Source organism: Somniosus microcephalus, chromosome 2, assembly GCF_052327205.1.
Source record: "Somniosus microcephalus isolate GS21.2 chromosome 2, FLI_Smic_1.0, whole genome shotgun sequence".
Taxonomy (NCBI): Eukaryota; Metazoa; Chordata; class Chondrichthyes; order Squaliformes; family Somniosidae; genus Somniosus; species Somniosus microcephalus.
The window spans coordinates 42,179,697-42,205,158 of NC_140988.1; the positions used below are offsets into that span (position 1 = coordinate 42,179,697).

At 53.1% G+C, this 25,462-nt stretch overlaps 1 protein-coding gene across 2 annotated transcripts in view; it reads right to left on the bottom strand.

Moving 5' to 3' along the window:
- Nucleotides 1-1,874: 1,874 nt before the first annotated feature.
- The window catches only part of LOC147122673 (alpha-1,3-mannosyl-glycoprotein 4-beta-N-acetylglucosaminyltransferase B-like), a 351,636-nt gene continuing 328,048 nt past the window's right edge, over nt 1,875-25,462 (bottom strand). Inside the window, exons 13-15 of one of the 2 annotated variants that reach the window (XM_086008872.1) lie at nt 22,522-22,609; nt 6,808-6,920; nt 1,875-2,256 (exon numbers count right to left, since the gene is read on the bottom strand). In XM_086008872.1, the coding sequence (XP_085864998.1) occupies nt 2,233-2,256; nt 6,808-6,920; nt 22,522-22,609 (225 nt within the window). In that variant the 3' untranslated portion in view covers nt 1,875-2,232. Of the gene's footprint in view, nt 2,257-6,807; nt 6,921-22,521; nt 22,610-23,480; nt 23,583-25,462 lie in introns of those variants that run through there. The other variant, XR_015081357.1, reaches the window with a different exon arrangement.

A 25,462-nucleotide genomic window follows, 5' to 3' on the forward strand; every position in this document is an offset into this window, starting at 1 on the left:
ACAGAGTGAAGCCCTGATGTAGTGTGCACTGCCTCCCATGGTGGAACAGCTTGGACAAAGTGTAGAGTGCCGAATGGCCATGTGATGCTCATGACTGTCCCAATGCTGCTGGCTGAGGGTTGGCCAATAGGACTTTCAGCTCCCTTTGCCCATCATGTCAGGTGTACATGCAAGAATGAGGAGGAGACTGGAAAGGCTACTCACCTTCACAATCCTGGTCAGATCGTTGTATTTTTTACGACATTGTTTGTGGGTCCTGGGGGCATCGCCGGTGAACGTCACCCTCTGGGCGATCTGCTTCCAGGCTTTGGTGTAGTCGTGGTGGGTTGGATTCCTCCCACTCTCTGGGAACAAGATCTTGCGCCTCACCTCCAGAGCTGTGACCATTATGTCCAGATCACCCTCTGAGAAGCGCAGGGCACGCTGATGGGCCTTCTCTGGCGTTGCCATGACTCCCTGGGGCTGAGCAGCAGTGTTGAGGCCTCTTTGCAAGGCTGCAGTGTGCAGGGCGTGGCAGCAGACCAATTCGTCCCTTCCCCCTTTAAGAGCTGGTCGGCGCCATGGGGTCTGCTGTCAGTCCAAAAATGACCGCACCCGCGCTGCGCCCCGCCTGGGCGCTATCCCTCTGGACCGCCGGCTTAGCGCCTAAAGATAGGAGTGGAACGCCTCTTTTAGCGCTCCACCAATCTCTTAGGGCGAAGCCACTGAATTTCCGGCAACGGGCGCTACTTTGGGGCGGGCGCTAACTTCGGGCGGGCGCTAAGGTTAGCGCCCCAAAACTGTCTATACTGAAAATCTAGCCCTATGACTCTATGACTCTATGGCACTTTGGCCTAGAAATTGAGTTTGGGGCGGCCAGCTCGCTCGCGCCCAGAAATTACCGCTGCGCGCGGAGCCACTTGCGCCCGCCGGAAATTCAGTTTCAGCGCCCCAAGTCGAAGCCGGCTGCAAATCAAGGGTTTCGGCGCCCCCGCTTGGGGCGCTGAAACTGAATATCGGCGCACTAAGTGCCGCAGCGCCACCCGCTGTGGAGCGGCAGGCTGCGGTACTGCAGGCCTTCCTCCCTCTCTTAAGGGGGAGGTGCCTGCAACAGCGAGATCGCCGCTCGCTAGTGCCGGCAAATGAGCCCGGCACCATGGAGAAGTGCCGGGCTCCCGGAAAACAGCCGGCAATGCCGCGGGGGGGGGTGTGGAGGAGGCCGGGGAAGGAGGTGGGGGCAGGTGGCCGCCGAAAAAGCGGCCGGCCGCACCTCCACCTTAACTCGCCCCACTACCGCATCAGTTCGGCCCCGTTTTCTGGTCGCTGTTTGCGGCCGCCGCGGAAGAGGCGGCCGCAACTCAATATGGCGGTCGGGCCGGTAGCGGGGCGGTAGCGGGGCACTGCGCACACCAATGACGTCATCGGTGGCGGCGCAGCGCTACTGGCTAACGCCGCCATTACCGCAGCGCTGAATATCGGGGAAAGCTCAGCAAGTGGCGCAAAAGCCCTCTTTGGGCGAAAAGTGGGCGCAAAGCCTACTGAATTTCTAGCCCTTTATCTCTAAAGTAAAAACAAATTGGCACGGATTGCCCTGCCAGCTCATAGAATGCCATTGCCCAGGGCTATGCTCCAAACCATCTCACACGCTTCGATGGCAGGAACATTGTGGCAAGAGGTGACAAAGGGAACCTGTAAAAGGAGCCCCCTTGCAACCCCCCCCCCCCGCAAAAAAAAAGCTAATATGTGATTGGTTGAGATCATTATCACACTGGACTTCATGTAGTTTAATGTTAAATCATTTATCTTAGGGCCAATTACATAAAGTTACCAAGCATACCTTTTGTTTCTGCGCAAACTATGCATTTATAAACAGCACACAATAACATAGTCATAACCCAAATTCACTGAAGTTTTCATTAAAATGGCATTTTGTCATTAAGTCTCGTGGTGACAGGAAAGGGTTTGTAAAACAAGATTATAAAACAGTGTCATTATCATATAAATAAACAGTTCAATTGTTTTGGTCAAAGATCATTTAAAATTTTGCATATCTGCAGTGTCCCACCACCACGATCTTTCTACATAAGTTGTCTCGCTTGTTGATTTTACATCCAAATTTCATGTTTTCTGATTTTTCCCCATTGCTCTTTTAATGTTACTACACTAGGTGGCGCAGTTCCCTCAGGCAAACTTCATTGAAGAGGCACAAGAAATAGTTGCACTTTTGCCGGGAGCACAATTTCTTCCTTGCATTTATGCAGCTGTCTTAATGAATATCTGAGGAAACAAGGCAGAAACATCATTTTTTAAAATGTATTTTAAGAATTTTATTGCACAAAACCATATCCTGTTCACCTCTTATAATTTAAACAACTTGGCCCAGAAATTGGGCCGTGCCGCGCTCGCTTATCAAGCGCTATGCGGCCACCTAAGGACACAAAATGGCAGGATCGATGCACACACGCGTGCAGACTTTAAGTGCACAGCCCACGATTTTAGTGTAGGAGGTAGCACTCGCGTTCGGTTTGTACGCCGACAGAATTTAAAGCAGCCAGATAATTTTGCAAATGAGAGTTATCTTCTGCCTGCAGGACTCACTCACCATTATGGATTGCCCCCAGTTAATTGGGCGCCATGTGCTGACCTCACTTAGTACAACGGGACGCTAACCAGGATGCACTTGAGTGGTGCAGTTGTGATGAGAAGGCACTTGAACAGTGCTCTTACCCTGACAACTCTAGTCCAATCATCAAACTTCTTGTGGCACTGCATCCATGACCTGGGAGCAATGCTCTTGGCATTTACCTCATTGGTGACCTCCTCCCACACCTGCCCCGCTGGGGGATAAAGGATGTATCTCCTCCTCTGCACTTCCTACATCCAAGGCCTCCAGTGCAGCATCAGAGAACCTTGGTGCCCGCTCTCTCCCACCTTCAGCCATTTCAAGGATAGGTATCACGCACTCCTTTCAGCCAGAATCCACCTCCCCTTTAAGAGTTGCTGGCTATGTTTAAGTAGCGTGGGCTCCTCCTGATCGGCGTGCAGCCAGTGAACAGCGCGGGCAACACTGGCTGTATGTACAAATCATTGAAATGAGCAGGCGGCATGGATTTCACGTACTGCCAACATTCATATCAACTGGTGCATGTTAACATCGCACGGCCCCCCGCCCCCCACCCCACACACACATTTTACTATTGAAGTTCTAGGCCAAATATGCCACTTTTAATGCAGTAAAATATTCCGTGGCGCTTCACAAGGGGCAAGGCATAAATACTTCTGAAAAAGCCTGGAAAAAACGCAGCATTGGATTATTCTGACTGCAGTTAGAAATACATTACTAAATCAGGACTTTACATAAGATAGAAATTAGCCCATTTTACTGTCTTTATGATAATTTCAAGTTGTCCATAACAAAAACAGCCTTTTCAAAGTAAGTTTGAATGTTTAGATGTTTCTAAATTTGACAAAATCTTTTTACGAATAGCAATTTTGTTGACTGTTTTACCTTCTATTGTGTTCCAACTAGAAATTAATGGGGTCTCCATTAGAACTCCTCCTGTTCCTCTGCTTTCAGCAGGAAGAGGAGGAGGATCAAAAACAACAACAACAATTTGTATTTATATACCGTCTTTAACATGGTAAAACGTCCCAAGGCGCTTCACAGGAGTGTTATAAGACAAAAAATTTGACACTGAGCCACATAAGGAGAAGTTGGGGCAGGTGACCAAAAGCTTGGTCAAAGAGGTAGGTTTTAAGGAGCGTCTTAAAGGAGGAAAGAGAGGTAGAGAGGTGGAGAGGTTTAGGGAGGGAATGCCAGAGCTTAGGGCCTCGGCAGCTGAAGGCACGGCCACCAAAGGTTGAGCAATTAATCAGTGATGCTCAAGAGGGCAAAATTAGAGGAGCGCATATATCTCGGGGATTTGTGGGGCTGGAGGAGATGACAGAGATAGGGAAGGGGCGAGGCCATGGAGGGATTTGAATACAAGGATGAGAATTTTGAGGTGCTGCTTAACCGGGAGCCAATGTAGGGAGCCAATGTAGGTCAGCGAGCACAGGGGTGATGGGTGAACGGGACTTGGTGCAAGTTAGGACACGGGCTGCTGAGTTTTGGATGACCTCAAGTTTATGTAGGATCAGAAGAATAACTGCAGAATTGCCAGGCTGTATTGGCACAGTAAGTGGCCTCCAACCCTGCCCACTACCCACACCTCCCTGTCTGCAGAGCTAGGTTGATTGCTTCACTGTGAGATGCTTGAGAAGGCTACACTTCCCTCAGCAATACCGAAGTTGTGCCAGCTGCTGGACAGTTGTATGCACAGCTCATGAGAGATCTTGAGCTAACTAAGATCTGAGCTCACTGTCATTATGGTCCTGTTTTGACAATAAACTCAACTTGGTCACTTGCCAACAATTGAGATCTCCTCCACAGCCACCATTTCTTTCATTTGGAGATCATTCTGTTACTCCTTCATACAGGTATTTCCCCCACCTTGCCTGAAATCATTCTGCACATATCCTATCCCACTGACAATAAATCTGAAAACCTTTCTATTGTTTAAGGTCACTGTGGCTCCTCTTGAGGCATATTCATAGTGCCCTTATTGTCTAAGCCTCCTACTCCTCCTAGAATGGCAGAAACTTCCGAGGTGGCTGAGCCTTGGTAAGTTGAGGTAGTACTTCCTAGTCTTTCTTTGTGAGCAGTTTCCCTTTCACCAATGGAATGTTAAGGCACTCTGCATGCCATCATATGGAATGCAATCCAGGTTTTAGAAGGCATTTGTTAATCGGGCACAGTGGCAATCACTGGCTAGGCCAGGGATCGGTGCTGGGTCCTTTGCTGTTTGTAGTGTACATTAATGATTTAGATATGAATGTAGGAGGTATGATCAGTAAGTTCGCAGATGACCCGAAAATTGGTGGAGTGGTAAATAGTGAGGAGGGAAGCCTCAGGCTACAGGACGATATAGACGGGTTGGTCAGATGGGCAGAACAGTGAAAAATAGAATTTAACCCTGAATAGTGTGAGGTAATGCATTTTGGGAGGACTAACAAGGCAAGGGAATATACAATGAATGGTAGGACCCTAGGAAGGACCGAGGATCAGAGGGACCTTGGTGTCCATGTACATAGATCCCTGAAGGCAGCAGGACAGGTAGACAAGGTGGTTAAAAAGGCATATGGGATACTTGCCTTCATTAGCCGAGGCATAGAATATAAGAGCAGGGAGGTTATGATGGAGCTGTACAAAACGCTAGTTAGGCCACAGCTGGAATACTGTGTGCAGTTCTGGTCGCCACACTATAGGAAAGATGTGATTGCATTGGAGAGGGTGCAGAGGAGATTCACCAGGATGTTACCTGGGCTGGAGCGCTTCAGCTATGAGGAGAGACTGGACAGGCTGGAGTTGTTTTCCTTGGAGCAGAGGAGGCTGAGGGGGGTCCTGATTGAAGTGTACAAAATTATGAGGGGCATAGATAGGGTAGATAGAAAGGAACTTTTCCCCTTAGTAGAGGGTCAATAACCACGGGGCATAGTTTCAAGGTAAGGGGCAGGAGGTTTAGAGGGGATTTGAGGAAAAACTTTTTCACCCAGAGGGTGGTTGGAATCTGGAACTCACTGCCTGAAAGGGTGGTAGAGGCAGGAACCCTCACAACATTCAAAAAGCATTTAGATGAGCACTTGAAACGCCATAGCATGAAGACGTTTTGACAGATGAAATATCAGTGTTTCACAGCTGTTTGAAGCTGTCAAACACTGACAGTCTTACTTCTAACATGAGTCCTTCTCCACAGACTCAGTTAGAAATCTCTCCTGCACAGAAAGCTGCAGGCTGTCACTTTTGACAGATCGCAGCCATTCTGCTTTCTGTGCCGGTGAGATGAGGGACTCCCCGAACCTAAAGGAAGGAAGGCTGAAAAGGTAAGAAAATGTATGTAAAACTTATTTAATCACTTTAGACACACCAAACACACTTACCTTTGCACTCATGCACACATCACTCACCTGAACACCGATATCTCGACCCCTCCAAGCCCTTCAACCCAACGGCCCGACTCCTCCAACTTGGTGTGGTTTGGAGCCATCGGGATTCCCACAGTTCAAGCTTAAAAATAGGGATTAGGCTAAAAACTGCCTGTTAACAGGCAGTTAATTGGCACTAATCCCTTCCCGCCTCGGGTAGGCGGGTCCCAGTGCGGGGCAGGTACCCGCCTCCTTTGAAATTGGCATGGAGGCGGGTTGGGGGTGGGATGGGGTCAGGACCCCCAATTTCGGGAATTTAACCCCCCGCATGCCTCCAATCCTGACTCCACGGCTCAATGAAAATCGAGGCCTATGAGTCTAAGATGCATTAGTCTCAGACATTACATGGAGCCACATTGAATGCCTTGACCCTTTTAGCTGCTGCTGCAGCACTGAATGTTCCTCCTGTTCCAGAGGTGGACTACCTATAGTGCCTAGAGCACACCATGCACATGTAATGACAATGCTCTGAGGAAAATTGGGCTGGTTCTTGGTGATGTAACACCAGCAGGTTGAAGAACCGTCCTAGTGCACTTCTGGTAAATCTGCCAATGAGGAAAATCCAGCTCATGAAGTCTGCCTCTGATCACCAGCAGGTCAATTGGATCCATAGAGGAGATAGATCTGATGGCAAATCCAGAGACTAATGATAAAGTTAGTCTCCACTGCTGCTGGAACAAGGTAGTTTGGACAACTTACATGGGGGACGTGTTGTCAACTGCACGAGACCTGTGGTTCAAAAGTCAACAGCATTTCTTTAATATAGAAATAACTTAGAATGTTGTATTCTTTCTGAAATATTACCTCACTCAGTAAAACCCAAACAGGGGACTCTGAAAGAATGGATAATCGAATAGCTTCAATTTTTCCAATCGATGCATCGACTTCACCTTCTGCAATTCCATTCCTAAATGCACCTTAACGTGTAAATGAAACAAGATTACAATTAGCACAAAACAAAATAAAAATATAGATTTAACTACCCATAGACTAAACTGGTAATTTTAAATGGGGGCACTGCGCAATGTTTTGGAGTAGGACATGGCTTTCATCACTAGCACCGTGATAGGATCAGCATCATCTTTCTAGCAGTCGTAAGCAAGCTCAGTGAAATGAGTCTGGAGCAGTTTGTGTATTCCGTTCTCAGCTAAAAAAAGGTAATATTTTGACACAAATTGGGCAATTTCACATATCGGCTATAAACATAGAAACAGAAGATAGGAGCAGGAGTAGGCAATTCGGCCCCTCGAGCCTGTTCCGCCATTTAATGAGATCATGGCTGATCATCTAAATTCAGTACCCTGTCCCTGCTTTCTCCCCATATCCCTTGATCCCTTTAGCCTTAAGAAATATATCTAACTCCTTCTTGAATATATTTAATAAGTTGGCCTCAACTGCCTTCTGTGGTAGAGAATTCCACAGGTTCACCACTCTCTGGGTGAAGAAATTCCTCCCCATCTCAGTCCTAAATGGCTTACCCCTTATCCTTAGACTGTGACCCCTGGTTCTGGACTCCCCTGCCATCGGGAACATCCTTCCTGCATCTGGTCTGTCTAGTCCTGTTAGAATTCTAAACTCTAGCGAATATAAGCCTAATCGACCCAATCTCTCCTCATACGTCATTCCTGCCATCCCAGGTATCAGTCTGGTGAATCTTCGCTGCACTCCCTCCATGGCAAGAACATCCTTCCTCAGATAAGGCGACCAAAACTGCACACAATACTCAAGGTGTGGTCTCACCAAGGCCCTGTACAACTGCAGCAAGACATCCTTGCTCCTGTACTCAAACCCTCTCGCTACGAAGGCCAACATACCATTTGCCTTCTTAACCGCCTGCTGCACCTGCATGCTTACCTTCAGCGACTGGTGCACAAGGACACCCAGGTCTTGTTGTACTTCCCCTTTTCCCAATCTATTGCTGTTCAGATAATAATCTGTCTTCCTGTTTTTGCCACCAAAGTGGAAAACCTCGCATTTATCCACATTATACTACATCTGCCATGCATCTGCCCAATCACGCAACCAACAATATTTCCATATCTGAATGACAAATCAAGCATCCACTTAAAAACTGCCACATGCTACAGATTTGGTATTCAGTAAAGAAAGAAATGCATTTCAATTTTGTCAGTGAAATTAAATATTGCATCATTAGAAACAATAAGTGTAACTATGTTACGGAAGATGTGGAGGGCAAAAATTCAATTATGACAGGGGCACAAAAGGGTCAGTAGTGGATCGGTTGCCCGTTACACACCCCGCCTGATACGGGAAAGGATAATCGGGCAGGGGCGTCTAACAGGCCCGTTTTGCTGAAGTTGAATTTTACCCCTACAGACTTCACAATTGGGAATGCCTGGAGTACATTTCAACATATTTCCTTTTGTTATACAACTGTTTTTAATATTTACGTGCAGCATTTTTTGTTACGGTTCCTTCATTGGGACATATGATCCTATTAAGAAAATAGATTAAAGGGGTGGTGCCATGCTCCTGGAAGGAACACTCCTGGCAGGAGCATGTGCCCTTACAGTGTTGTGGCTCTAAAGCTGTTCTGTGCTCTCTTCCTGTGCAGATCCCCACCGAGTGCGTGATCACGGAATCAATTTCTACTATCAGTGTCGGCTGTGCCTCAGTGGGTAGCGCTCTCGCCTCTGAGCCAGAAGGTTGTGGGTTCAAGTCCCACTCCAGAGACTTGAGCACAGAAATCTAGGCTGACATTCCAGGGCAGTACTAAGGGAGTGCTGCACGGTCAAAGGTGCCGTCTTTTGGATGAGACGTTAAACTGAGACCCCGACTGCCCTCCCAGGTGGTCATAAAAGATCCAATGGCACTATTTCGAAGAAGAGCAGGGGAGTTATCCCCGGTGTCCTGGCCAATAGTTAGCCCTCAATCAACATCACTAAAAACAGATTATCTGGTCATTATCACATTGCAGTTTGTGGGAGCTTGCTGTGCGCAAATTGGCCGCTGCGTTTCCTACATTACAACTGTGACTACACTTGAAAAGTACTTCATTGGCTGTAGAGTGCGTTGGGACGTCCGGTGGTCGTGAAAATTGCTATATACAGTAAGTGTAAGTCTTTCTTTCTTTCTATCATCCCTTTAAATATACAATTGTCCATCTCTAATTATTTTGGTACATTCCTATTTGTAGTAGAAGGTACCAGGAATATGTACCAAATGAAGAAGTTTGGCTAGTTGAAGCTCACTTTTGAAGGCATGAAACTACCCCATTTCAGGCCCAGAAGCAGCAGCACCCTTTTAAAAAATAAGTGCCCTGCAGATAAAATAAGGCATGTGTGGCAAAGCCATCAACGGACTCCTGTATAAATGTATAACTGCCTTTAACAGAGTGCTACAGCACCTATGTTTGTTTACTGTATGTAAATAGCCGTTCTGGATAAGCCCCAGAATCAGCGCGATGACGTCATCATGTTGGTCACGTGACGCCCCGAACGGCGGGAAACGTGATGACGTCATGACGTCAGAGAGTGGGAGGTTCCCAACTCAGACCTCGTGAAACCAGCACCAGAAAAGACCTGTTGATTATTTCTCCTGCATGCAATTGTTTGTTCTCTAGTTTCTATTAAACTTCGTTTTATTATCGGACTGACTCGACCTCAGTGCTTCAGTTAGGGATCTGATGATTCCTACATTGGTGACCCCGAGACTTCGCGGACGATTTTCGCGGAGGACGCGCAGAACAAAAACGATGCATGTTAATGCAGCGACTTTGAAGCTCCCTCAATTTTGGGAACAACAGGCGACCTCCTGGTTCGTCCAAGCGAAGGCTCAGTTCCAGCTTCGGAACATCGTGCTGGATCAGACCCATTATCTTTACGTGGTCTCCGCACTGGACAGCTCGACGGCTGCACGGATCATCAGTCTGCTGGAGACCCCGCCCATGGATAACAAGTATGATACGCTTAAGGCGCGACTTATGCAGGTTTTCGGCCTCACGAAAGCGGAGCGCGCGCGACGTTTACTCACACTGCCCGGGTTAGGCGACGCTAAGCCGTCTGAGTTGATGAGCCAGATGCTCACGCTCCTTGGGTCTGAGCCGCAGTGTTTTCTGTTTTGGGAACTGTTCCTGAGCCAGCTCCCCGAGCAGGTGCAAGCAGCCCTCGCCAGGTCGGAGGCTACGGACTGCGTAGCGCTCGCGGCCGAAGCCGACACCATTTATGCGGTGATGCAGCAGTACTGTGCCACCTCGAAGCGTCCCGCCCCGAAGAATCACACCTCGGCGCCTCCACCGACCGGCCTCTGCTACTACCACGCCCGTTTCGGTACAAAAGCCAGATGTTGCCGACACCCATGCAGTTTCGCGCCAACTGCACCGAGGAAGCAGCAGCACCGATTGCGTGAACGGAAGAACGACCCCGAGGTTGGTTTCACGTCTACGATGGCAGTTGGCGATTCCGGGAAATTATTGTATATCACCGACCCCATTTCGGACCGGCGGTTTTTGTGTGACACGGGCGCTCAGTGCAGCATCCTTCCCGCTTTGCTCCTCGACGTCAGGTCAGGGAGGTGCGGTTCTCCACTCCAGGCCGCCAATGGCAGCGCTATTCGTACGTTCGGGAAGCGGCGGATCCAGGTGTGTTTCGGCGGGCAACTTTTCCACTGGGAGTTTATAACCGCCAAAATCGCACAGGCAATCCTCGGCGCTGATTTCTTCTGTACCAATGGCCTATTGGTTGATTTACATAATCGCCGTCTGATTCACGCTGCCACGTTCGCCTCCATCCCCTGTTTTCGGGGCTCAGGCATGCCCCACGCGGGTTCCTGCACCGTGCCAGCGCCTGACGACTTCACCCGCCTGCTTCGGGAATTTCCGGATCTCACTCGACCCACCTTCTCGGCGGCGATCGCTAAACATGGTGTTGAACACCACATCGCGACGACCGGCCCCCTGGTTTATGCCCGGGCTCGACGGCTGGAGCCCAGTAAACTCGAGGCCGTGAAGGCGGAGTTCGCCACCATGGAGCGACTGGGAATCGTTTGCCGCTCGGATAGTCCCTGGTCGTCGCCGCTTCATATCGTCCCTAAGCCCGGCGGTGGTTGGCGGCCCTGCGGCGATTATCGGCGCCTCAATGAGGTCACGACTCCCGACCGGTACCCAATACCGTACATCCAAGATTTCTCCACTCATTTGGCAGGCAATTCGTTTTTTTCCAAAATCGACCTCGTCCGGGGGTACCATCAAGTGCCCGTCCACCCCCAGGATGTCCAGAAGACGGCGGTCATTACCCCTTTTGGACTGTTTGAATTCCTCCGAATGCCGTTCGGACTCAAAAATGCAGCGCAGGCGTTCCAGTGCCTTATGGATTCAGTGCTGCGGGATCTAAAGTTTCTCTTTGTGTATCTCGATGACATCCTGGTCGCCAGTGCTTCAAAAGAGGAACATCTACAACACCTGCACCTCCTTTTTCGGCGCCTCCATCAGCATGACCTTATAATCAACCCGAACAAATGTCAATTCGGACTGCGGCAGATAGACTTTTTGGGCTACCGCATCACTGCGGCAGGGGCACTGCTGCTTCGGTCGAAGGTGGCGGCCATCGCTGCTTTCCCGCGCCCGCAATCCATTAAAGCGCTCCAGGAGTTCCTTGGTATGGTAAATTTTTACCATAGGTTTGTCCCCCGGGCCACGCAGCTGATGCGGCCGCTCTACGAGGCACTCAGAGGGAAGCCGGGGAAGGAACCTGTGGTTTGGACGCCAGAGATGGATCGTGCTTTTGTGGACACGAAGGATGCTCTTGCAAATGCAACGATGTTGGCACACCCGCTGCCTGGCGCCACCATCGCGCTCATGATGGACGCTTCAGACTATGCTGTAGGCGCTGTGCAGGAGCAATGGGTCGATGGGACGTGGCAACCGCTGGCGTTTTTTAGTCGCCAATTGCGTCGTAACGAGCGTAGCTACAGCACGTTCGACAGGGAGCTGTTGGTGTTGTTTCTGGCCATCCGCCATTTTCGTTTTCTATTGGAAGGACGCCAATTCACCGCGTTTGTGAATCACAAGCCCCTGACGTTTGCCATGGCCAAGACGGCTGAACCGTGGTCAGCTCGACAGCAACGACAGCTCACCTTTATTTCCGAGTTCACCACCGACATCCGGCACGTGGCCGGCAAGGACAACGTGGTCGCCGATTACCTCTTGTGTGCGACTGTCCAGGCCGTCCAGCTGGGACTCGATTATTCACTCATGGCTGCTGACCAAGTGGCTGATCCGGAAACGCAGGCTTTCCGCACTGACTCGTCCTGCCTGCAGCCAGCGGATGTGCTTTTCCACTCGGCTGGCACCTCCTTGCTCTGCGACGTCTCCTTGGGAGACCCCCGCCCAATCGTTCCGCTGTCCTGGCGTAGGAACGTTTTCGATGCCATTCATGGGCTTGCGCACCCGGGCGTGCGGGCTTCACAAAAATTGCTGGCGTCCAAGTTCGTCTGGAGGGGAATGCGAAAAGATGTCCGTGACTGGGCCAACACCTGCGTCGTGTGCCAGAGGGCTAAGGTGCAGCGCCACGTCAAAGCTCCCGTCGCCGTATTCGAGGTACCGGAGAGGCGTTTTGATCACGTCCATGTCGACCTCGTGGGCCCACTACCGCCGTCGCAAGGTTTCACACATCTTCTGACCATAGTCGACCGTACCACCAGGTGGCCGGAGGCCATTCCTTTGACGTCCACCACCTCCGCGGATGTCGCCCGGGCTTTTCTTTCATCCTGGGTTGCACGTTTCGGCGTTCCGTCTGATATTTCGTCGGATCGCGGGCCGCAATTCTCGTCTGCTTTGTGGAATGCCGTAGCCTTGGGTTTGGGCACCAAGCTCCATCGGACCACGACTTACCATCCGCAGGCCAATGGATTATGCGAACGTTTTCATCTGTCCTTGAAGGCGCCGCTGAGGGCCACCCGCCAGGGGACCGCGTGGATGGACAAGCTGCCGTGGGTGATGCTCGGGTTACGCACAGCGCCTAAAGAGGACCTGCAGGCATCGGCTGCCGAACTGGTTTATGGCCAGCCGCTCCGGGTGCCCGGCGAGTTTCTTCCATCACCAACGCGTCCTTGGTCGGCGGCCGAACGACTGGAGGCTCACCAGGCCGCAGCGCAATCTTTCCGGCCCATTCCGACGTCGCATCACGGGTTGCCCGCATCCCACGTTCCGCCGGAGCTTATGCGGGCTAAATTCGCTTTCGTCCGGCATGACGCCCACCATAGTCCTCTCAAGCCTCCGTATACAGGCCCTTTCCAGGTACTGCAGGCGGGCGCCAAGAGTTTTTTAGTGGACGTCGGGGGCAAGCCTGACCACATTTCCATGGACCGCCTCAAGGCCGCACACCTGGACCTTGAGCAACCGGTCGAGGCAGCGCAGCCACCGCGTCGGGGGCGGCCGCCCGTGACCACCTCGTCTGACCCGACTGTTCCGCAGACCAGCCCATCGTCTGACCAGCCCATTCCTCTCCGGGAATATCGGAGCTGTTCGGACAGGCTTGTCCGACCTCCTCTGCAATTGACATTTGAGGTTAAAGACACTTCTGGGGGGGCGCATGTGGCAAAGCCACCAACGGACTCCTGTATAAATGTATAACTGCCTTTAACAGAGTGCTACAGCACCTATGTTTGTTTACTGTATGTAAATAGCCGTTCTGGATAAGCCCCAGAATCAGCGCGATGACATCATCACATTGGTCACGTGACGCCCCGAACAGCGGGAAACGTGATGACGTCATGACGTCAGAGAGTGGGAGGTGCCCAACTCAGACCTCATGAAACCAGCACCAGAAAAGACCTGTCGATTATTTCTCCTGCATGCAATTGTTTGTTCTCTAGTTTCTATTAAACTTCGTTTTATTATCGGACTGACTCGACCTCAGTGCTTCAGTTAGGGATCTGACGATTCCTACACATGTCTATTTACACACCTGATCCCATTGACATTCTCCTGCTTTCTCAATAATCAAAGAGGTGAGCAGCTGGAGTTGCTTTTGTTTCAAACAAAGGCCAGGATTTTAACTCCGGGTGGGTTTCGGGTAGGTGGACAGCAAAGTAAGTGTGAAATTCACTCGCTGCTGCAGAAATGAGGCCTGGGCTACTTTACCTCCTAGGCCTCGTTTAAATCCAACCCCCCTCCCCCACCAGCCAACTTTCCGCTAGGCCTCAGTCGGGTCCCAATGATGTTGGGAATGGACCTCCACCTACCCTAAACAAATCCAGTGGTCTAGCTGGCAATGTGGCCAGTGGCAGGGATTCGCAGGCTGGGAGTTCCCATGGCCCGGGACTGGGAGTTCCAATGGCCCGGGGCTGAGAGTTCCAATGGCCCTGGGGCTGGGAGTTCCAATGGCCCTGGGCTGGGAGTTCCAATGGTCCGGGGCTGGGAGTTCCAATGGCCCTGGGCTGGGAGTTCCCATGGCCCGGGGCTGGGAGTTCCAATGGCCCGGGGCTGGGAGTTCCAATGGCCCGGGGCTGGGAGTTCCCATGGCCCGGGGCTGGGGTTTCCAATGGCCCGGGGCTGGGAGTTCCAATGGCCCGGGGCTGGGAGTTCCAATGGCCCGGGGCTGGGAGTTCCAATGGCCCGGGGCTGGGAGTTCCAATGGCCCGGGGCTGGGAGCTCCAATGGCCCTGGGGCTGGGAGTTCCAATGGCCCGGGGCTGGGGTTTCCAATGGTCCGGGGCTGGGAGTTCCAATGATCCGGGGCTGGGGTTTCCAATGGCCCGGGGCTGGGAGTTCCCATGGCCCGGGGCTGGGAGTTCCAATGGCCCGGGGCTGGGAGTTCCAATGGCCCTGGGATGGGAGTTCCCATGGTCCGGGGCTGGGAGTTCCAATGGCCCGGGGCTGGGAGTTCCAATGGCCCGGGGCTGGGAGTTCCAATGGCCCGGGGCTGGGGTTTCCAATGGCCCGGGGCTGGGAGTTCCAATGGCCCGGGGCTGGGAGTTCCAATGGCCCGGGGCTGAGAGTTCCAATGGCCCGGGGCTGGGAGTTCCAATGGCCCTGGGATGGGAGTTCCAATGGCCCGGGGCTGGGAGTTCCAATGGCCCGGGGCTGGGAGTTCCAATGGCCCGGGGCTGGGAGTTCCAATGGCCCGGGGCTGGGAGTTCCCATGGCCCGGGGCTGGGAGTTCCAATGGCCCGGGGCTGGGAGTTCCCATGGCCCGGGGCTGGGAGTTCCAATGGCCCGGGGCTGGGGTTACCAATGGCACGGGGCTGGAGTTTCCAATGGCCCGGGGCTGTGAGTTTCAATGGCCCGGGGCTGTGAGTTTCAATGGCCCGGGGCTGGGAGTTCCAATGGCCCTGGGCTGGGAGTTCTAATGGCCCTGGGCTGGGAGTTCCAATGGCCCGGGGCTGTGAGTTTCAATGGCCCGGGGCTGGGAGTTCCAATGGCCCGGGGCTGGGAGTTCCAATGGCCCGGGGCTGGGAGTTCCAATGGCCCGGGGCTGGGAGTTCCAATGGCCCGGGGCTGGGGTTACCAATGGCACGGGGCTGGAGTTTCCAATGGCCCGGGGCTGTGAGTTTCAATGGCCCGGGGCTGTGAGTTTCAATGGCCCGGGGCTGGGAGTTCCAATGGCCCGGGGCTGGGAGTTCCAATGGCCCGGGGCTGGTAGTTCCAATGGCCCGGGGCTGGGAGTTCCAATGGCCCGGGGCTGGGAGTTCCAATGGCCCGGGGCTGGGAGTTCCAATGGCCCGGGGCTGGAGTTTCCAATGGCCCGGGGCTGTGAGTTTCAATGGCCCGGGGCTGTGAGTTTCAATGGCCCGGGGCTGGGAGTTCCAATGGCCCGGGGCTGGGAGTTCCAATGGCCCGGGGCTGGGAGTTCCAATGGCCCGGGGCTGGGGTTTCCAATGGCCCGGGGCTGGGAGTTCCAATGGCCCGGGGCTGGGAGTTCCAATGGCCCGGGGCTGGGAGTTCCAATGGCCCGGGGCTGGGGTTTCCAATGGCCCGGGGCTGGGGTTTCCAATGGCCCGGGGCTGGGAGTTCCGATGGCCCGGGGCTGGGAGTACCAATGGCCCGGGGCTGGGAGTTCCAATGGCCCGGGGCTGGAGTTTCCAATGGCCCGGGGCTGTGAGTTTCAATGGCCCGGGGCTGTGAGTTTCAATGGCCCGGGGCTGGGAGTTCCAATGGTCCTGGGCTGGGAGTTCCAATGGTCCTGGGCTGGGAGTTCTAATGGCCCTGGGCTGGGAGTTCCAATGGTCCTGAGCTGGGAGTTCCAATGGTCCTGGGCTGGGAATTCTAATGGCCCTGGGCTGGGAGTTCCAATGGTCCTGGGCTGGGAGTTCCAATGGTCCTGGGCTGGGAGTTCCAATGGCCCGGGGCTGGGAGTTCCCATGGCCCGGGGCTGGGAGTTCCAATGGCCCGGGGCTGGGAGTTCCAATGGCCCTAGGCTGGGAGTTCCAATGGCACGGGGCTGGGGTTTCCAATGGCCCGGGGCTGTGAGTTTCAATGGCCCGGGGCTGGGAGTTCCAATGGTCCTGGGCTGGGGTTTCCAATGGCCCGGGGCTGGGAGTTCCAATGGCCCGGGGCTGGGAGTTCCAATGGCCCGGGGCTGGGAGTTCCAATGGCCCGGGGCTGGGAGTTCCAATGGCCCGGGGCTGGGGTTTCCAATGGCCCGGGGCTGGGAGTTCCAATGGCCCGGGGCTGGGAGTTCCAATGGCCCGGGGCTGGGAGTTCCAATGGCCCGGGGCTGGGGTTTCCAATGGCCCGGGGCTGGGGTTTCCAATGGCCCGGGGCTGGGAGTTCCAATGACCCGGGGCTGGGAGTTCCAATGGTTCTGGGCTGGGAGTTCGAATGGTCCTGAGCTGGGAGTTCCAATGGTCCTGGGCTGGGAATTCTAATGGCCCTGGGCTGGGAGTTCCAATGGTCCTGAGCTGGGAGTTCCAATGGTCCTGGGCTGGGAGTTTCAATGGCCCGGGGCTGGGAGTTCCAACGGTCCTGAGCTGGGAGTTCCAATGGTCCTGGGCTGGGAGTTCCAACGGTCCTGGGCTGGGAGTTCCAATGGTCCTGGGCTGGGAGTTCCAACGGTCCTGGGCTGGGAGTTCCAATGGCCCGGGGCTGGGAGTTCCAATGGCCCTGGGCTGGGAGTTCCAATGGCCCGGGGCTGGGAGTTCCAATGGCCCGGGGCTGGGAGTTCCAATGGCCCGGGGCTGGGAGTTCCAATGGCCCTGGGCTGGGAGTTCCAATGGCCCGGGGCTGGGAGTTCCAATGGCCCGGGCTGGGAGTTCCAATGGCCCTGGGCTGGGAGTTCCAATGGCCCGGGGCTGGGAGTTCTAATGGCCCGGGGCTGGGAGTTCCAATGGCCCTGGGCTGGGAGTTCCAATGGCCCGGGGCTGGAAGTTCCAGTGGCCCGGGGCTGGGAGTTCTAATGGCCCGGGGCTGGGAGTTCCAATGGCCCTGGGCTGGGAGTTCCAATGGCCCGGGGCTGGGAGTTCCAATGGCCCGGGGCTGGGAGTTCTAATGGCCCTGGGCTGGGAGTTCCAATGGCCCGGGGCTGGGAGTTCTAATGGCCCGGGGCTGGGAGTTCCAATGGCCCTGGGCTGGGGTTTCCAATGGCCCGGGGCTGGGAGTTCCAATGGCCCGGGGCTGGGAGTTCCAATGGCCCGGGGCTGGGAGTTCCCATGGCCCGGGGCTGGGAGTTCCAATGGCCCGGGGCTGGGAGTTCCCATGGCCCGGGGCTGGGAGTTCCAATGGCCCTGGGCTGGGAGTTCCAATGGCCCGGGGCTGGGAGTTCCAATGGCCCGGGGCTGGGAGTTCCAATGGCCCGGGGCTGGGAGTTCCAATGGCCCGGGGCTGGGAGTTCCAATGGTCCTGGGCTGGGGTTTCCAATGGCCCGGGGCTGGGAGTTCCAATGGTCATGGGCTGGGAGTTCCAATGGCCCTGGGCTGGGAGTTGCAATGGCCCTGGGTTGGGAGTTCCAATGGCCCTGGGCTGTGAGTTCCAATGGCCATGGGCTGGGAGTTCCAATGGCCCTGGGTTGGGAGTTCCAATGGCCCTGGGCTGTGAGTTCCAATGGCCCGGGGCTGGGGTTTCCAATGGCCCGGGGCTGGGAGTTCCAATGGTCCTGGGCTGGGAATTCTAATGGCCCTGGGCTGGGAGTTCCAATGGTCCTGGGCTGGGAGTTCCAATGGTCCTGGGCTGGGAGTTCCAATGGCCCGGGGCTGGGAGTTCCCATGGCCCGGGGCTGGGAGTTCCAATGGCCTGGGGCTGGGAGTTCCAATGGCCCTAGGCTGGGAGTTCCAATGGCACGGGGCTGGGGTTTCCAATGGCCCGGGGCTGTGAGTTTCAATGGCCCGGGGCTGGGAGTTCCAATGGTCCTGGGCTGGGGTTTCCAATGGCCCGGGGCTGGGAGTTCCAATGGCCCGGGGCTGGGAGTTCCAATGGCCCGGGGCTGGGAGTTCCAATGGCCCGGGGCTGGGAGTTCCAATGGCCCGGGGCTGGGGTTTCCAATGGCCCGGGGCTGGGAGTTCCAATGGCCCGGGGCTGGGAGTTCCAATGGCCCGGGGCTGGGAGTTCCAATGGCCCGGGGCTGGGGTTTCCAATGGCCCGGGGCTGGGGTTTCCAATGGCCCGGGGCTGGGAGTTCCAATGGTCCTGGGCTGGGAGTTTCAATGGCCCGGGGCTGGGAGTTCCAACGGTCCTGAGCTGGGAGTTCCAATGGTCCTGGGCTGGGAGTTCCAACGGTCCTGGGCTGGGAGTTCCAATGGTCCTGGGCTGGGAGTTCCAACGGTCCTGGGCTGGGAGTTCCAATGGCCCGGGGCTGGGAGTTCCAATGGCCCTGGGCTGGGAGTTCCAATGGCCCGGGGCTGGGAGTTCCAATGGCCCGGGGCTGGGAGTTCCAATGGCCCTGGGCTGGGAGTTCCAATGGCCCGGGGCTGGGAGTTCCAATGGCCCGGGCTGGGAGTTCCAATGGCCCTGGGCTGGGAGTTCCAATGGCCCGGGGCTGGGAGTTCTAATGTCCCGGGGCTGGGAGTTCCAATGGCCCTGGGCTGGGGTTTCCAATGGCCCGGGGCTGGGAGTTCCAATGGCCCGGGGCTGGGAGTTCCAATGGCCCGGGGCTGGGAGTTCTAATGGCCCTGGGCTGGGAGTTCCAATGGCCCGGGGCTGGGAGTTCTAATGGCCCGGGGCTGGGAGTTCCAATGGCCCTGGGCTGGGGTTTCCAATGGCCCGGGGCTGGGAGTTCCAATGGCCCGGGGCTGGGAGTTCCAATGGCCCGGGGCTGGGAGTTCCAATGGCCCGGGGCTGGAAGTTCCCATGGCCCGGGGCTGGGAGTTCCAATGGCCCGGGGCTGGGAGTTCCCATGGCCCGGGGCTGGGAGTTCCAATGGCCCTGGGCTGGGAGCTCCAATGGCCCGGGGCTGGGAGTTCCAATGGCCCGGGGCTGGGAGTTCCAATGGCCCGGGGCTGGGAGTTCCAATGGCCCGGGGCTGGGAGTTCCAATGGTCCTGGGCTGGGGTTTCCAATGGCCCGGGGCTGGGGTTTCCAATGGCCCGGGGCTGGGAGTTCCAATGGTCATGGGCTGGGAGTTCCAATGGCCCTGGGCTGGGAGTTCCAATGGCACTGGGTTAGGAGTTCCAATGGCCCTGGGCTGTGAGTTCCAATGGCCATGGGCTGGGAGTTCCAATGGCCCTGGGTTGGGAGTTCCAATGGCCCTGGGCTGCGAGTTCCAATGGCCCGGGGCTGGGAGTTCCAATGGTCCTGGGCTGGGAGTTCCAATGGTCCTGGGGCTGGGAGTTCCAATGGCCCTGGGCTGGGAGTTCCAATGGCCTGGGGCTGGGAGTTCCAATGGCCCGGGGCTGGGGTTTCCAATGGCCCGGGGCTGGGAGTTCCAATGGTCCTGGGCTGGGAGTTCCAATGGTCCTGGGCTGGGAGTTCCAATGGCCCGGGGCTGGGAGTTCCAATGGTCCTGGGCTGGGAGTTCCAATGGTCCTGGGCTGGGAGTTCCAATGGCCCTGGGCTGTGAGTTCCAATGGCCTGGGGCTGGGAGTTCCCATGGCCCGGGGCTGGGAGTTCCAATGGCCCGGGGCTGGGAGTTCCAATGGCCCTGGGCTGGGAGTTCCAATGGCCCTGGGCTGGGAGTTCCAATGGCCCGGGGCTGGGGTTTCCAATGGCCCTGGGCTGGGAGTTCTAATGGCCCGGGGCTGGGAGTTCCAATGGCCCGGGGCTGGGAGTTCCAATGGTCCTGGGCTGGGAGTTCCAATGGCCCGGGGCTGGGAGTTCCCATGGCCCGGGGCTGGGAGTTCCAATGGCCCGGGGCTGGGAGTTCCAATGGCCCTGGGCTGGGAGTTCCAGTGGTCCTGGGTTGGGAGTTCCAATGGCCCGGGGCTGGGAGTTCCAATGGCCCGGGGCTGGGGTTTCCAATGGCCCGGGGCTGGGGTTTCCAATGGCCCGGGGCTGGGATTTCCAATGGTCCTGGGCTGTGAGTTCCAATGGCCTTGGCCTGGGTGACACTACGAGAGCATTGTTGGCTACTATGCTCCGAAGAAAGAAGATTTCTGCCCAAGATGCACTCCTAGCACATGGACGTCCGCAGGTATATTCAAATTAAGGGACCTCCATCTGACTCCACAAACTTTGATGGGGTCAGCGCCAGAGGGTCAAGGCACTTCTGCTAAGACACTCGTCCCATAGGTTTTCAGCCTCTCTGAGTTTTCTAATAGAATCCTGCTGTCTGAATTGTCTTGCAATTTCATGAGTTTCCAAAACTCCACCCAGCTTAAAATAAGAAATGAGCCCAAGTTTCTCGAAGATCTGTTGCACAGATGAATATAATGTAAAAATTCAAGTCCATTTTCCTATTCATTTTTGTTCAATTTCACTTTAATTTGCGTCTGAAGTTTTCAATTAAGTTTTGCTTAAAATAAACTGAATGTAGGATTTAAAAATTCAAGGGGAAATTACAGGAAACTTTGTGATATCCGGCACCGACGGGACCGAGCTGTTGCCGTCCCATCAAAACTGCCGGACAAACCAGCGCTACTGTTGAAACATACGGAGATTTTGAGCTCCGTATCTGGCAACAAACCCTGTTGCTGCTTCTAAACAGTCGGCCGTACCTTGCAAGCGTCTCTGTAGCTTAGCAACAGCTTCAGCGAGACCTTGCAGAGCCTGACTGGTGAAAAAAAAGCAACGAAAAGAAAAAAAACCTAACGAAACGGCTCCTGATTTTTGCCGGTGGCTCGAGCATTCCGGACAGTTAACCTCCGGGTAAACCAAAGTTTCCTGTATTAGACAGACAGACTTCCTGCAGGATAGTTTTGATGAGTCCAGGTGGAAGGGCAAATGTTTAATTGACATGTAACGGAGACAGTGGGCATGTTTAGGCAAAGTCGGGAAGGTAGGGCTAGAGCAGAACTTGGGGGTTTTCTATTTATTTTCCAGCCTGTTTGAGTTGCTTCTGTTTTGGGGAAATGTCCCCACCTGTAAAATCCCTCAGCTAGGGAGATCTCCATGACCCAGTATGACACTACTCAATTTCCCCAGTGAGTAATCAGGGCAAGCTGCAATCTGACAAGTTTTTTTTTTTAACCATGAGAAATAGTTTAAAGCCATTGTTACTGATAAACTGTACCAACGTGTATTGAACTTGGTTGTCAATAATGAACAATTTACTGATCATTGTCCACCAAACGCATGAACCTGTTTCCAGGGATCTTTCTAGAAGCTCATGAGAAGATGTTGGGAGTAAGGTTCACTTTTGGCAGTGGTGGAGAACAGGCAGTAACCGATCGGCTGGCTATTATACACCACCACTGATTTTCCTTTCCATTGACTTCATCGGAAAGCAAAACCGGGTGGGGAGTGTCCGGGCGGACGATTCGCTACCGCCAGTTTTCCACCACCGCTGAAAGTGAAGATTAGCCCCAAGTTGTTTTGATGAGTGTCGATGAGGCAATCTAAGCTAATCTAGCACCCATATTGTACAGACTACACTTCCTGGGCATAAAGCATTGCCTTGGTGGAGTGCAGAGAAGAAAATCAGACAGGGAGTATCCCACACCTGTGATGGAACCCGTCCAATTTGTCAGGCAGAAAAGATGAAAATTTACCCATATGTGTGTAAAATACAAAGTTGCAGGAACTATAAAAGAAGACAGAGGCTGACATCAGCTCAGAATTGTTCCCCAGCTCATCACCTTATCATCTTCCTGAACAATGAAATAATAACAGTATATTCAAAGTCTGGATCTGAAATATCATAACAGTTCATTCAAAATTCTACCAAAACTCTATACACATCTTAGCCTAGAAATTACTGTTGCCAATAGTAGTAGATGAACACTTAACATGTTCATATGACAATCCTTTGTCCATTATTTTATCGAAGGCATTAATGCATCTAAAATAATCTGGTTAATTCTGCGTTAAAATGGAGTCAAAGGAAAGTCATACGAAATGTTCAGAGTTGATCTGCTGATGTGACTGACAGCAATTTTTAGCCAAATAGTTGTAGATGTCGCTTCAAAGTACATTTTCAAACCATATAATTTATTGTTGGATTAGTCTTCAGAAAAATATTTTAAACAACTCTTTACCTATTCTATAATAGCCATCTTCTGTTTCTTTGTATTTGGGATATTTTGTGTCATTGTTGTGCAAAGATTTCTTCTCAAACTCACTCTTCTGAAAAATTACGAGAAAGGAGGATTCAAATCATTACAAAGGAATCATTTTAACAAGATTAAAGAAACAAAGTTACAATTATAGTTATGAGAACATCTAATTTCTTGATTATCGCCAGTACAGACAGTTTAATACAGTATACACCACGCAATCATGAGTGAGATTTTTCCATCACAGTTACTTGTTTTGAGTATAACTTGCATTTCTTCAGTTTGTGCTGGATGGGGGAGCTCAGCTTTTTGAGGCTACAAAAGCTATCTTTGTACAGGTAGACTACCTTTTATCCGAACTTCCGAAAACTGAAACCCTCTAAAAACCGAAGGTTTTTTCGTTCAGCGTAAGTCGTGTGCACGACATGACCAGAGTGGCGCACGACTTACGCTGAGCAGAGGGTCAGCGTAAGTCATGCGCACGACCCCGACCCCCGCCGCCGACCCCCCCGCGGACCCCCGCGGACCCCGACTCCCGCCGACCCCCCCGCCGACCCCCCCTGCCAACCCCCCCCGACCCCCCCGCCGACCCCAATCCCCGCCAACCCCCACCCCCGACCCCGACCCCCGCCGACCCTGACCCCCGCCGACCCACCCCCGACAAATTTCCCAGTCTTATAAAATACCTTCTGAAATCCGAAATTTTCCGAAAACCGAAACACGGCTGGTCCCGAGGTTTTCGGATAAAGGATAGTCTACCTGTATTGCAACAATTTAAATAATCTAAGTATCACCAGCTCCTTATCACTTCCAGTTTGCCAGTATAAAGAAAACAGAAGCAGGAAGTTACATTACAGGGTTTCATTCTGATAGACCCTGGTTATCCTGAGAGCATGATTGAGAATGAATGTTTTTGTAACAAATTACTATAAAGCAAGCACCTTTAATTTTGTGCACCTTCGGATTGCACAGGGAGTAAGCAAATGATCACATCAATAGTTGTTCTGTTCTTGTCATGTCAAAATGTGTAGGTACAAAATTGACTGTGGGAGGGAATAGATGATTTAAAATTCAATTAGAAGAATATAGATTTTTAAAATTATATTAGCAAAGCTCGCCAAGAAGGAGAAGTAATGACTTTGAACTCATTGTAATTAATGGATTATTATTTTATATCATTGGTATACAGTGATTTGGTGAATTTAGATGTATCAGTTGTTTTGCCTTATAATAATAATGAAAGTAAAGTTCACTATATATGACTTTGTGCACTGGACAATCTGGTTATACTTTAAAAGTAAAAGGACAGTAAGAGAACGTTTTCCTGATTCCACACTTTCTTATTTGCATATGCCAGCCGTTGAAACTGGCATTAAAATAATGTCAGGTTAATCTTGTGGCATATAAGACACATGCCCAGGCTCAAGAGTCAGGACCAAACTGTGAGGTGCACTGTGGCAAGAAGGGGAAATGATTGCAGCAAGGAAAGGCTCTGGCCTATATTGACCTGCCACTGAATACCTGGAGAGGAGATATATCTTCACTAAAATCCATCTCATAAGCAACCCAGATTAGGCAGTTGGCGATAACTAAGCCTGGTGTATCGCATTTGCCTTTGCAAGTCTAGAACATCCAGATGGTTGGCACTTTGCAAGCTGCTTGGCGTAGGTCCTTCCACCTTACTGAAGGCAGATGTTTGTCGTACAGTTGATGAGGAAACTCTAAGACTTGGGATGACAGCTGCTTGAAAGAATTACCTGGGGGCCAAAAATGTGCCCATATGTTGAAGATGTCAATGTCTGCCAGGATTGGGTTGCAGGGAAGCGAACAGATGCTGCTGAAGTTCAGCACCTCCAACTGATGGTTTGATGGATATGGTATATATCATTATAGGAATATATCCTGCTTATCTAAGTCCAGAGATCTTAGGTACAGGTTAACAAAGTCAAGACTTAGGGACCCTATGGGCTGGATTTTGCCAGCCCTGGGGAGGCGGGTTTGGAGGCGGGACTGCCGGGAAAATATCAGAATTTGGGGGCGGGTGCCCGACCCGCCCCCAACCCGCCTCCATGCCATCTTGCCAGGAGGTGGGTCCCCGACCCGCACCGGGTCCCACCTCCTCGAGGCGGGAAGGGGATTAATGCCAATTAACTGCCTGTTAACAGGTAGTTAACAGGCAGTTTATTGGCTAATCCCTATTTTGAGCCCTGAAGTGTGGGCTTCCCGACGGCTCCGAACCTCGCCAGGGTCAGCGAGGTGGGCCATCGGTCTGCGGGGGTTGGAGGGGCCGAGATGTCCAGTGTGCAGGTGAGTAATGGGTGCATGTGTGCCGAGGTAAGTGTGTGAGGTGTGTGTAAAGTGTTTTAATAAGTTTTACTTACCTTTACGTCTTCCTGCAGGCTTCCTCCCTTCAGGTCTCGGGAGTCCCTCAGCTCACCGGCACAGAAAGCAGAATGGCCGCTGAACTGTCAAAAGCTGCAGCCTTCTGCTTTCTGGTCAGGAAGGCTTTCTAATTGAGTCTTGAGTAAAGACACAACTTAGAAGACAGATTGTCAGTGTTTGACAGCTTCACAGAGCTGTCAAACGATGACATTTCATCTGTCAAAAGCTCTTGACAGATGAAACGGCACTCGCTGACGTCACCTGTAACTGGCTTTCCCTTAATTGGCCTGCTAAGCCCGCTGGGCGGGTTTAACAAGGTCAATCAAGGGAAAATAGCGTGGGTTGGCCACAAGTTGATGGAGGCGGGACTAAAACCCAACAAGTGGGAGTCCCGCCTCCAAAAGCTCCCCATTGACAAAATCCAGCCCTATGTGTACATGGGAATACTGCTAAAACTGAGTATATTACTAGCAGTGAGCTTCCTATCGCTTGTTCAGCAGAACCACTCTAACTGTTAGAGAATTGGCTTGCCTGGTTATCT